The following is a 13,708-nucleotide window of genomic DNA, read 5'->3' as shown; positions in this document are numbered from 1 at the left end:
CCGCCATATTTTTTGTAAGAGTTACCTTTCCTAATCGGTTAAAAGGCACTTCCGGTTTCGTTTTAAAGCCATTTTATGATGCGATAATTTTTCATGTTTTCCACTAACGTTGCTTACGCGAAGCAAATAAAAGATTGTCACTGATACTTGTTGTAATGATGTCATGGCAAGAACTTACTGACTTGCTTCTAGACACCTGAAAAGGTATTTTTCACTAGTTTTAACCCACACAATTTCTCGTATAAAATCCCCCTTTGAAGTCTTTGATCAGCTGATTAGTATTGAATTGTATTATTACTGTACGAAGTCATAGTTGTTGTCAAACGCATAGACCATGATCAGGATGGGAACAACTTATGATTTTATAAAGACATAATACACAGATCATTAATTTATCGCTTGAATTTAAAAGAAGTGATTCTGTTACAAATTAAAGCTTTTCTCGGTGTTTCTAGCTTTTAATGATCAACTGATGATATGAAAAATTCTAAAAGGAAACCTTGCAACTGAATCGTATAAGGGATTAATAGGAGTTCATTCAATAGCTGAGTAATAAAAAAAATTGCAGGGTTGGTTGTGTGCATTTTGTAACAAAAAAGATGGTGAAACGGTCATGAGACCCCCCCCCCCCCCCTCCCCCCCCCCCTTTGATGTTACAGTATGTAATTACAATAGTGCTATGAAACTGCTTCAACATTTATTCGTGAATAACAGTTATCTTATTCATTAATCAATAAAGATAGAATTATTTAGCAACTGGACAAGAATAATGAACTTATTTATAAAAGTATTACTTGAATAAGATAATAGATACTAAATTGAACTCACTGATTACAATCAAATAATAGGTATATACAAATTGATTCATCACATTACATGTAATGAATAAGTTTAAGGAGAGGGTATTCATTATAGGCCATGTCTTTTGCATTATCATAGTTAGTTATACAAAAAATAAAAAAATATTCAAACAATTACATGTAATAAGTTATGCAGTCACACTTACATGAACATTTATTTAAATTTTACCTATTAAAGAAATTACACTGTTACATCAATTAAAACATTGAGCATCTTTTTTGCCTCTTAATCTGCAATATTTGAACCCTGTCATTCTCAACACTATGGACTTTATCCTACCTAATCATCCCACACCTGAATTAATGTGATTTGTTACAAACTGTCTGGATGCTGCTTATATATCCTATCATATTCATTGCTTTTCTACATGTAACCGTTGCCTTGAAGTAACAATTAGTTTAATTTAATTGCCATCCAAAAACTCATAGTCTGCAGTTAGGCTTACTTGTTTCCTCATCATAGTAACAATTATATACTAAAGATTCTTTTGATAGTTATAAAGATGTACATGTATGTTTCAGTGGGAAAAAATTGAGCTGATATAAGATTTTTCATCTATACTTTATGTGTCTGCACTCAATACCAGTATGCTTTATCATAAAGTGTCAGCTTCATCTAACATTACAGGTATTCACAATTTGTTACACAGTATAATACTATATAGATATGAAATTGACCATTGTATATATATATTTCTTTAAAAACTAATATAAAAAAAAAATTCAGTACAATCTGGGTTGTTTGGGAACATATCTTTGATTAATGTCTTTCCACTCTTTACATGATTACTGTCAACCTTGAGATCACATGATAATTAGTTGTGTGTAAATGTATATGAATGTTATTATCAGATACTAAAATCTGCAAATAAAAAACAAACAATTTATATAATATAGTCTGTATTTATGTTTACACTCGAGTTGTGTATTTTCTTATAATATTTTGTACTTGATAACAAATGGACAGTCGTGTTTAATATAATATGCTATGCAAGTAAGTGGGTGTAAATTGAGAATTTGAAGAGTAAGATATGTGCTCTAACTGTTCTTTACAATCCAAATCCTCTACATTTGCCCTGCCATCAAGGTTATTTACCTTTTCATCTGAGGATAATGCAATATGGAACAACAGTGTTACTAGATGAAAGCAGTCAATCATAAAAATCCAAATGATTCAATAAAAGTATGAACTCTGAAATCTGAGTCAAGAATATGCTCAAGTTACATTTCATATATAACAAACCTACCAATAACAATCATTATTCCATTTTGCATTTTAGTCGCATTCAATCAGTGACATATCTCAAAGCAAATTCTTAAAAGAAAGGTAAATGATTCATCTCCCTACTCTCAGAAAAAAAATGAAAATGAAACTTCCATAGAAATTCTATCTTTCCAGTTTCCAAAATGAAACTCATATAGTAATGCATTGATTACAATCTGTCCCCTCTTGTACAAAGCAAAATTAATGGCTTAAAATATTTTCACTAGCCTACATGGGTAAAAATTTTGTTATAGGTGATATGATCCCTTGTGTTCAATTCCCCTACAGAAATAATCAAAGAAAGCCTGCCCTCTCTCAAGAAATCCCCCCATATAGTGCTAGCTGTTAGACATATTTTTGATTGCACTAAGATTTTTCTTGAAATTCGGTCATTTGAAGCAGATACAAATGCAAATATCTATTGGCACAAACACGGAGACCCAGATCAACATATCAAGAATGTACATCAGCTTACTCAGTAATATTAATCACTGTAAAAAGTAATTAACAAGTATGATTATATATAAAATGCATTAACATACACTTATATTCTAAATATATTTTTGCATATCATTTCTAGTTAAAATGCATTTGTTGATGAATGAATATGTTATCTCCACCCCCCCCCCCCCCCCCCCCCCCCCCCCCCCCCCCCCCCCCCCCGGTAATTTAATTGGGGATTTACTATTAAAACAGAGCTCTACTTTTTTAATATTAGACAGAACTGATCTTTGAGAAAAATTTAACAAGTTTCTTTCAAAAAATTCTCTATGGTGGTTGTATATTTTACAGTTGAAATTGCTCCAGTGTTACATATATTACAAAATCATTCATGTGTTGGTATAGACATGTATGGCAACGTTATGTGCGCTTAATCTCATTCTGCTAATAACTGACTTCTCTGCTTTTTAATGAGTTATATCGTTATGCACAGCATTTAGAGTTATCAAATATAATTAACATGATGAAATTTTAATTTTGGTGAAATATTTCAAATATTTGCAGATTCTTCTCGTAGACATTGATCTGTTATCCTTTGTTTTATACGTACTTCCCAGAAATGGTTTTATTGAACTTTATTTTTAAATTATAAATAAAAATCCTAAATTGTTAATAATGGAGAAAACATTTTTTTTTTGGTCCAAGAATTTGTGTGGACTGATACATATGATTGCTAGTCTGAGAGTTATTACAAAAAATTCTAAGGCTGAAAAGTACCTCGTTAGTATCACTCTTTTAGGAATGACAAATTTTGTATCCAAAGGATGGGAATGGAACTACAAAACTGAAGGTTGGGAATGTTTTTTATTTATTTATTTGGTTTGTTTTTGGTGGGGTATAAGGATTTGTAGGTCATATTTCAATTTGATTTGAGCTTGTCAAGAAATTTAAACAATTGTAAAGTAATCTTTCTTTCCGGTTCATCTCTCTTTTTGAAAAACGAAGTGCATAAACTTTCTAAATTCGAAGAAAAAAAATCCGATATTGACGAAATGGGGACATCGATGTCCACAGATTAAATACGAAAAAAATGTTATATGATAACGTACATCGGTACAGAAGTGTTGTAAATAGATCTGAAAAGTATACAAAGGGAACACCACACAAAAAGAACCTCGAAAAGTACATCATTCTAAAGATATGGAGCGGAAAGCGAGATCGTACAGTGTATTTCCTACGACGCCGTGTCTATACCGGAAGTTATGTTTAACCGTGGCGCGTCGATCGTAACACACGGGAGATTACTCGTCAAGATAATACTGGATAGGTTTATGCTAGCCTAGCATATCATGCGTAGATAGGAGAGTTCTTGTGCTAATGCCAACCATCAATTTTAACCTATGCAACATAGAATGGTCTAATATCTGAGTCAGTATTCGGGGCTACTTGGTGCTACCTGGTGCTCGGTGTCGTCGGTGCCAAATTACACTGATAACTCTAGCTAATTGCTCAATAAAATAGTAATATGCATTACTCTAAATTCAACAGTGTATGCTTGCAGTGCCAGTAATAATAAATTTATGCTAATGAATTAACAAACTATGGTTCAGAATCCCGCACTGAGTCGTCGATATCTAAATACTTAAACTTAACTTATCAAAATTCTACTATTTTCTAAAGAATTCACATTTTAATTAAATTTTCCTATTTCTAAATAGGCTAAAAAGTTCTAAAACTAATTTCCAACTTAGCTAAGATATGAAATTACCTTAATCTTTGCTGGCACCGTCTGACACTGACTTCTCCTGATAGCAATTTTGCTCTAAGAGATCTGACCACGCCGCTTGTGATGCAGCGTCTACGTCATGTGTAAAATGTAAAACTCCAAAGCTAATACTTCAGTCTTCGACGTTAACCAGTGGCCCAATGGCCGAGGCCAGTAAAATTGGGATCGGGCTTCTTAAAATATTGAACCCAGGAGTCCGGCGGGCCTATAAATGTTTTCTTATATGTTCTGTATATATTACAAATAAAGCGTGAGATTGACTCAGACTTTGTCATGACTTAGTAGTCAAATTTCGCATAGAAAAACGATCAACCATGCTGCCTTTTCTAAAGTATAGGGAGGGGGCTAGTTCGGGAAATTCAAAACCACCCAAGCGTATTTCACAATAACAACCATCAGATCATACGAGGAGAAAAGAACGAAAATTTATGCCCCATTGGACAGAGGGTAGGCCTTGGCTAAGATTTGATTCTGGAGAAAACAAAATGTTTTGTACGTGGTGTATACAAAACAAAGTAGAACATGAGCTGCTGATGTCATCTGCGAGATTAATATGTTGAAAAATAAAATATGATAATCCTTTTAATGTCAGTTGTTCTAAAGTTAACTATGATCATCTTGACCTGTATTTTCCTACAGTAGAACTGTGCATGTATCTATAGAGTAGAATCAGCATGCAGCACCTTGCAAATGACAAGTGGTCAAATTAGAAAAAAAACATTTTGGGCCTGTAAAATATTGTTCGGGCTCGCATGATTATTATACTGGGAGGCCCGAAGGGCCTGTGCTTCACAAAGTTTTTCGTGAAGACTGATACTTTTATCAATAAACTAGGATACAACAGTCTACCAATAACATTCATGAAGATCTACTTTATTAATCTATAATTTCATATTTATTTTAAGCTTATTATTTCTAGAGTTATATATCCAGAAACTATTTGTCTGCTAACAATCCGGATATATTTGTCTCTTCCATACAGGTTCTGCAATTGCTGAACATTAGGCATTTCCAGTTATCATTTAACGAAATCCCAGTAATAAATAAACGAATTTCTGTCACCTCTTATGCACCACAAGACTTCAGATTAATCATAATTATTCTAGGGACACTATTCAGAATGGACAAATGCTAAAATATGTACAGAAGGTAAACGAAATCTGCGTAATTAACATTAAGCACAGACGTCTGTTGTAATTAATGTAAACATATATCTTAAGTTCTATAATAAGAGCATTACTAGTAAACATATATTCTAAACAACACTAAAGGTTTGCTATGCAGGCGCAACAGTGGTAAAAGCTGAATGAAATATTGACGTTTTAAGGTTTTAACTCGTGATTTAGTTTTTTCAGGCATTCGATCAAAGCATGGGAGGAGAAAATAACAGTAAAGAAGAGGACACAGCTACAGATGGACCCAAGAAGAGATGTCGAGGAAGACCCCGAAAGGAAAAGAAAGAGAAGGTAAGACCGTGAATTTTCTTTGTCACATGTTTGATACAGCTATCGCTAACAAAGGCATGGAGAGACACGAGGGCCAAGTCAAAACAACATTAGCATTGAACGCGATGTTATCTCTTTGTTGAGTGGCCACATTTGCATTTCGATTTCCATGTACCCGATATTTGAAAAAGAATTAATTTCGTTATTTGTAAAATATCATAATCTGCACAATTTAGTTGTGATAAATTGTTTACGAACTTTAACTTTTGCAAATGTAAAAAAAAATAATCTGGATTCAAATAAATTTCTCTTGATCTTCAAGCTAATTAATGAATAAAAATGATTAATATCTTTTGAGAGATATTCTTTTCTTAATTTTTTGTATACTGAATGATTCATTTTTTGTATCCTGAAGAAATTTACTAATATTGGGTACAGAACTATTTTTCGCATTGGACTTGTGCAACAGTGAAGCAAGCAACGGTGTACTGCTTGCTGCAGCAAATTTTCCTTTGTTCAGTGAAGAATTGAATTTGTCTTTGTGCATTTATAGCCAGAAGATGCAGAGCCCAAACCCAAGCGTCCCAGAGGACGACCAAAAGGCAGCTTTAAAACACCTAGACCTATGGTACGAAACCAAAAGTTTAAAAAAAGTTTTAAAATGTGTCCCACGCATATCTAAAAATTGGAATTTCGAGGTATTTGACAATAAGCACTCGGAGATAAACATCCGTTCTTATCTGGGTCAGTCTAATGGGGGCAAGTCTTTGTGTGGTTAAGCTTGTCAATGGGGAAAGCAAAACATGCTGTGCTGTTGTGTTTGTGTGGAGAGAGAGATGTAATAGATTCCTGATAAATGAAAGTATATTTCTCATTTTAAATTATATTTATGTAGGAAAAAGGATTGAGATCATTAATCATTAATGAATATTATGTCATATTGTTATGCTGTTTCTTTGTTTTTGTTTTTTTTGGAGGGGGGGGGGGTTGGTTGTTTGTTTGTTTGTTTTTAGGTCACCTGAGTAAACTTCTTTGTTTTTTTTTTTTTTTTTTTTTTTAGCCCACCTGAACCACAAGCTCAAGTGAGCTTTTCTGATCAAAATTTGTCTGTTGTCGGCGTCATCGTAAACTTTTCACATTTTCGACTTCTTCTCGAGAACTGCTGGGTCAATTTCAACCAAACTTGCCACAAACATCCTTGGGTGAAGGGCTTTCAAGTTTGTTCAAATGAAGGGCCATGTCCCTTTCAAAGGGGAGATAATCACAAAAATGCAAAAATAGGGTGGGGTCATTTAAAAATCTTCTCCAGAACCACTGGGCCAAAAAAGCTGAAATTTACATGAAAGCTTCCTGACCAAGTGCAGATTCAGGTTTGTTCAAATCATGGCCCCCAGGGTTGGATGGGGCCACAATAGGGAATCAAAGTGTTACATACAAATATATAGGAAAAATCTTTAAATATTTTCTTCTTAAGAACCACTGAGCCAGAAAAGCTGAGATTTACATGAAAGCTTCCTGACATAATGCAGATTCAAGTTTGTTCAAATCATGGCCCCCGGGAGTTGGATGGGGCCACAATAGGGGATCAAAGTTTTACATACAAATATATAAGATAAATCTTTAAAAATCTTCTTCTCAAGAGCCACTGAGCCAAAAAGCTGAGATTTACATGAAAGCTTCCTGACATAATGCAGATTCAAGTTTGTTCAAATCATGGCCCCCAGGGTTGGATGGGACCACAATAGGGGATCAAAGTTTTACATGCAAATATATAGGAAAAATCTTTAAAAATCTTCTTCTCAAGAACCACTGAGCCAGAAAAGCTGAAATTTACATGAAAGCTTCCTGACATAATGCAGATTCAAGTTTGTTCAAATCATGGCCTCTGGGGGTTGGATGGGGCCACAATAGAGGATCAAAGTTTTACATACAAATATATAGGAAAAATCTTCTTCTCAAGAACCACTGAGCCAGAAAAGCTGAGATTTACATGAAAGCTTCCTGACATAATGCAGATTCAAGTTTGTTCAAATCATGGCCCCCGGGTGTTGGATGGGGCCACAATAGGGGATCAAAGTTTTACATACAAATATATAAGGAAAATCTTTAAAAATCTTCTTCTCAAGAACCACTGAGCCAGAAAAGCTGATATTTACATGAAAGCTTTCTGTAATATTTCAGATTTTAGTTTGTTCAAATCATGGCCCCCAGGGGTAGGATGGGGTCACAAGGGGGGATCGAAGTTTTGCATACAAATATATAGGGAAAATCTTCAAATATGAGCCAAGGTGACTCAGGTGAGCGATGTGGCCTTTGGGCTCTTGTTTTTGGATTAGGGGGTGTTTGTTTGTTTGTTTGATTTTTTTTTCTTTTAGATGTTTTCTCTTCTTTTTTTTTCAAGCAAAGCTCTGTTTTGGTAGAATAATCCACCACTTTAACTGTCCTATAGGATTTCTTCAAAGGAATTATAGTTACATTTATAAATTTTCTCTTACATCTTGTGCAACACCGCTGACATCATATTTAGAAGCAGTTGACACACTTTGGTGTGGAATAAACAAATCTTTTCTTTGACATTCCAACAATGAGACATTTCAAACTGCACTTCTTACATTTTAATCTTTTAATCTCCTATAGAATTACTATGTCCTGATGCAACAGCCATGTTTTACAGGACACTGAATATTCTCATTGTACATGTTTTAGGAGGTGAAACCCAAGGGACCAAGAGGCAGGCCTTGCAAGAAGAAGGGTCGAGGAAGACCCCGAAATGAAAAGAAAGAGGAGGTAAGACCAGGAATGTTCTTTGTCACGTGTGTGATCCCGCTATCGCCAACGAAGGCATGGAGAGACACGAGAGCCAAGTCAAAACAACATTTGCATTGAACGCGATGTTATCTCTTTGTTGAGTGGCCACATTTTTTATTATTATTATTATATTATTCATTTATAAAGCGTAAAATTACAAATAGTTTCTATGCGCTGTACAATGTACCGTACAACATCTGCATTTCGATTTCCATGTACCCGATATTTGAAAAAGAATTAATTTCGTTATTTGTAAAATATCATAATCTGCACAATTTAGTTGTGATAAATTGTTTATGAATTTTAACTTTCGCAAATTAAAAAAAAAAATCAGGATTCAAATAAATTTCTCTCGATCGTGAAGCTAATTAATGAATAAAAATGATTAATATCTTTTGAGAGATATTCTTTTCTTAATTTTTTGTATACTGAATGATTCATTTTTCGTATTCTGAAGAAATTTACTAATATTGGGTACAGAACTATTTTTCGCATTGGACTTGTGCAACAGTGAAGCAAGCAACGGTGTGCTGCTTGCTGCAGCAAATTTTCCTTTGTTCAGTGAAGAATTGAATTTGTCTTTGTGCATTTATAGCCAGAAGATGCAGAGCCCAAACCTAAGCGTCCTAGAGGACGACCAAAAGGCAGCTTTAAAACACCTAGACCTATGGTACGAAACCAAAAGTTTAAAAAAAGTTTTAAAATGTGTCCCACGCATTTCTAATAATTGGAATTTCTAGGTATTTGACCTACTGAATAAGCATACGGAGATAAACATCCGTTCTTATCTAGGTCAGTCTAACGGGGGCAAGTGTTTGTGTGGTAAGCTTGTCAACGGGGAAAGCAAAACATGCTGTGCTGTTGTGTTTGTGTGGAGAGAGAGATGTAAAAGATTCCTGATAAATGAAAGTATATTTCTCATTTTAAAATATATTTATGTAGGAAAAAGGATTGAGACCATTAATGAATATTATGTCATATTGTTATGCTATGTTTCTTTGTTGTTGTTTTGTTTTTTTTGTCTTGTTTTTGATTGGGGGGGGGGGGTGTTTTTAAAAAAAATTTTTTTTTTTTAGATGTTTTCTCTTTTTTTTTCAAGCAAAGCTCTGTTTTGGTAGAGGAATCCACCACTTTAACTGTCCTATAGGATTTCTTCAAACGAATTATAGTTACATTTATAAATATTCTCTTACATCTTGTGCAACACCGCTGACATCATATTTAGAAGCAGTTGACACACTTTGGTGTGAATAAGCAAATCTTTTCTTTGACATTCCAACATTGAGACATTTCAAACTTTAATCTCCTATAGAATTACTATGTCCTGATGCAGCAGTCATGTTTTACAGGACACTGAATATTCTCATTGTACATGTTTTAGGAGGTGAAACCCAAGGGACCAAGAGGCAGGCCTCGCAAGAAGAAGGGTCAAGGAAGACCCCGAAAGGAAAAGAAAGAGGAGGTAAGACCGGGAATTTTCTTTGTCACGTGTGTGATCCCGCTATTGCTAACAAAGGCATGGAGACACACGAGAGCCAAGCCAAAACAACATTTGCATTGAACGCAATGTTATCTCTTTGTTGAGTGGCCACATTTGCATTTCGATTTCCATGTACCCGATATTTGAAAAAGAATTAATTTCGTTATTTGTAAAATATCATAATCTGCACAATTTAGTTGTGATAAATTGTTTACGAATTTTAACTTTCGCAAATTAAAAAAAAAAAATCTGCATTCAAATAATTTTCTCTTGATCTTCAAGCTAATTAATGAATAAAAATGATTAATATCTTTTGAGATATATTCTTTTCTTAATTCTTTGTATACTGAATGATTCATTTTTCGTATTCTGAAGAAATTTACTAATATTGGGTACAGAACTATTTTGTGCATTGGACTTGTGCAACAGTGTAGCAAGCAACGCTGTGCTGCTTGCTGCAGCAAATTTTCCTTTGTTCAGTGAAGAATTGAATTTGTCTTTGTGCATTTGTAGCCAGAAGATGCAGAGCCCAAACCTAAGCGTCCTAGAGGACGACCAAAAGGCAGCTTTAAAACACCTAGACCTACGGTACGAAACCAAAAGTTTAAAAAAAAGTTTTAAAATGTGTCCCACGCATTTCTAAAACTTGGAATTTCTAGGTATTTGACCTACTGAATAAGCACTCAGAGATAAACATCCGTTCTTATCTAGGTCAGTCTAACGGGGGCAAGTGTTTGTGTGGTAAGCTTGTCAACAGGGAAAGCAAAACATGCTGTGCTGTTGTGTTTGTGTGGAGAGAGAGATGTAATAGATTCCTGATAAATGAAAGTATATTTCTCATTTTGAAATATATTTATGTAGGAAAAAGGATTGAGACCATTAATGAATATTATGTCATATTGTTATGCTATGTTTCTTTTTTCTTTTGTTGTTGTTGGTTTTTTAGGTCACCTGAGTAAACTCGGGTGACCTATTGCAATTGGTTTTCATCGTGCGTTAACAATTGAACATTTTTAACTTCTTTTTAATAACTACCAGTCCAATTCTTTTTAAATTTGATATGAAGTATCATTGGGACAAGGGAAACATAAATTGTAAATTTCAGGATTCCTGCACCCCTGGGGCCTTAGGGGCAGGACAAAAATTGCCCAAAAATGACCAATTTTCAAAAATCTTCTTCTCAAAAACCACACACATGTGAGAAAAACTAAATGCATAGTAATGTAGAGCAGGAAGGTCTCTACCAAAATTGTAAATTTCATGATCCCCGGGATAGGGGTTCTGACCCCAGGGCGGGGCCAAACTTGTTATATAGTGTTTATGTGAAAATAGATATTTAGGAAGAACAGGTAGTCCTTTACCAAATAAATTTGATGATCCCAGGAGTAGGGGTTTTGTTATCAGGGTGGGGCCAAAATGGTCAGTTATTAAATGTGTGAACAATAGACATTTTTAACTTCTTCTTGATAACTATCATTCCAATTCTTTTCAAATTTGGAATGAAACATATTTGGAAGAAAGGGAACATAAATTGTAAATTTCAGAATTCCTGCACCCCTGGGGCCTTAGGGGCATTGCAAAAACTGCCCAAAAATGACCAATTTTCAAAAATCTTCATCTCAAGAACCACACACATGTAAGAAAAACTAAATGCATAGTGATGTAGAGCAGGAAGGTTTGTACCAAAAATTGTAAATTTCATGATCCCCGGGGTAGGGGTTCTGACCCCAGGGTGGGGCCAAACTTGTTATATAGTGTTTATGTGTAAAACACTTAAATAACATTTTCTTTAGTGCTATTGATACTAAATTGAAACTAAATGGATAGAGCAGGTAGTCTTTTTCCAAAATTGTAAACTTGATTTTCCCCCAGAGTAAGGGTTTTGACCCCAGGGTGGGGCCAAACTTTGTATATATAGTATATATGTGCAAGATTGCTGATACTGTATAAGATCGAAATGCATACTTAGGAATAGCAGAAAAGGATGTACAAAAAATGGTGAATTTCACAACCCAGTGTTATGACTTTAGGATGAGTCCAAATTAGTCATATCTTTTGATGTTTTAATGTTAATACACCTATTACTTAAAGTCTTTCATCAGTGTATGCACTTTTGAAGGCAGTGAAGTATTAAGAACACTTCTTGTTTTATACTGTTTCTGAACATTAGAATTTAGCTTAGATATTCAGAAGAGGAAATTTTTTCTAGATTTCATAGCCCATGGAAGTAATGATACTTTTTCACTAGTATTCAGGTGACCAATTAGGCCTGTGGGCCTCTTGTTGTTTTTTTGGATTAGAGGGGTGTTTGTTTGTTTGTTTTTTGGTCACCTGAGTAAACTCAGGTGACCTATTGCAATTGGTTGTTGTCCGTCGTGCGTTAACAATTGAACACTTTTAGCTTCTTCTTAATAACTACCAGTCCAATTCTTTTCAAATTTGGTATGAAACATCATTGGGACAAGAGGGACATAAATTGTAAATTTCAGGACTCCAGCACCCCTGGAGCCCTAGGGGTGGTGCAAAAACTGCCAAAAATTGATTAATTTTCAAAAATCTTCTTCTCAAGAACCACACACATGTAAGAAAAACTAAATGCATAGTGATGTAGAGCAGGAAGGCCACTGCTAAAATTGTAAATTTCATGATCCCCGGGGTAAGGGTTCTGACCCCAGGGCGGGGCCAAACTTGTTATATAGTGTTTATGTGTAAAACACTTAAATAACATCTTCTTTAGTGCTATTGATACTAAATTGTAAGTAAATAAATATTTAGAAAGAACAGGTAGTCCTTTACCAAAATTGTAAATTTGATGATACCAGATTTAGGGGTTTTGGTATCAGGGTGGGGCCAAAATGGTCAGTTATTAAATGTGTGAACAATAGACTTTTTAACTTCTTCTTGATAACTACATTTTTTTGTATCATTTCAATTCTTTTCAAATTTGGTATGAAACATATTTGGAACAAGAGGAACATAAATTGTAAATTTCAGAATTCTGGCACCCCTGGGGCCTTAGGGGCATTGCAAAAACTGCCCCAAAATGACCAATTTTCAAAAATCTTCATCTCAAGAACCACATACATGTAAGAAAAACTAAATGCATAGTGATGTAGAGCAGGAAGGTCTCTACCAAAATTGTAAATTTCATGATCCCCAGGGTAGGGGTTTTGACCCTAGGGCGGGGCCAAACTTATTATATAGTGTATATATATATATATATATATATATATATATATATATATATACATGAGTTTTGCTCTTGTGCAAAAATTTTATATAATAAATTTAACTTGAATTGCCCCTTTTACAACTCATTATGCAGTGTTTACTGTATATGGCTTTCTTTTAGGACTGTTACAAAGTTTACCAGGCTCTTGACAAGTTACCACAGTTGATGGAAACATTAGAACAACGCAGCAAAGAAAACTGTGCTCTGGTGATGGAGATCTTTGTGAATCCGGGGAAAGTAAGCTCTCAGTAGACATAGAAAATTCAGCTGTTGGTTTTTCATGAATTTTTATACCCCATGCAACGAAATTGTGGAGGGTATAATGTTTTTGACCCGTCCATCCATCCGTCAGTCTCTTTATTGTTAGCGCAACTCCTCTGAGACCGCTCAAC

General features: G+C 34.5%; 1 protein-coding gene and 1 long non-coding RNA gene across 15 annotated transcripts in view; one reads left to right on the top strand and one right to left on the bottom strand.

Annotated features, from left to right (window-relative positions):
* The window catches only part of LOC125653497 (uncharacterized), a 5,788-nt gene extending 1,315 nt beyond the window's left edge, over positions 1-4,473 (bottom strand). The window contains exon 1 of the long non-coding RNA XR_007361945.2: positions 4,334-4,473. This is a non-coding gene — a long non-coding RNA (uncharacterized LOC125653497). The remainder of the gene's footprint in view (positions 1-4,333) is intronic.
* Positions 1-13,708, top strand: part of LOC125653493 (proline-rich protein 2-like) — a 34,961-nt gene that overhangs the window by 435 nt on the left and 20,818 nt on the right. For 8 of the 14 annotated variants that reach the window (XM_056144660.1, XM_056144661.1, XM_056144664.1 and 5 more), the window contains exons 2-8: positions 5,707-5,817; positions 6,350-6,424; positions 8,503-8,583; positions 9,200-9,274; positions 9,986-10,066; positions 10,598-10,672; positions 13,437-13,553. In XM_056144660.1, coding sequence (XP_056000635.1) covers positions 5,707-5,817; positions 6,350-6,424; positions 8,503-8,583; positions 9,200-9,274; positions 9,986-10,066; positions 10,598-10,672; positions 13,437-13,553 — 615 coding nt within the window. Of the gene's footprint in view, positions 1-28; positions 205-4,494; positions 4,799-5,697; positions 5,818-6,349; positions 6,425-8,502; positions 8,584-9,199; positions 9,275-9,985; positions 10,067-10,597; positions 10,673-13,436; positions 13,554-13,708 lie in introns of those variants that run through there. The other 6 variants (XM_056144663.1, XM_056144658.1, XM_056144654.1 and 3 more) reach the window with 5 other exon arrangements.

This window comes from Ostrea edulis, chromosome 7 (assembly GCF_947568905.1).
Source record: "Ostrea edulis chromosome 7, xbOstEdul1.1, whole genome shotgun sequence".
NCBI classification, from domain to species: Eukaryota; Metazoa; Mollusca; class Bivalvia; order Ostreida; family Ostreidae; genus Ostrea; species Ostrea edulis.
The sequence above is the reverse complement of the archived record's forward strand: the minus strand, read 5'-3'. Positions and strand labels throughout refer to the sequence as shown.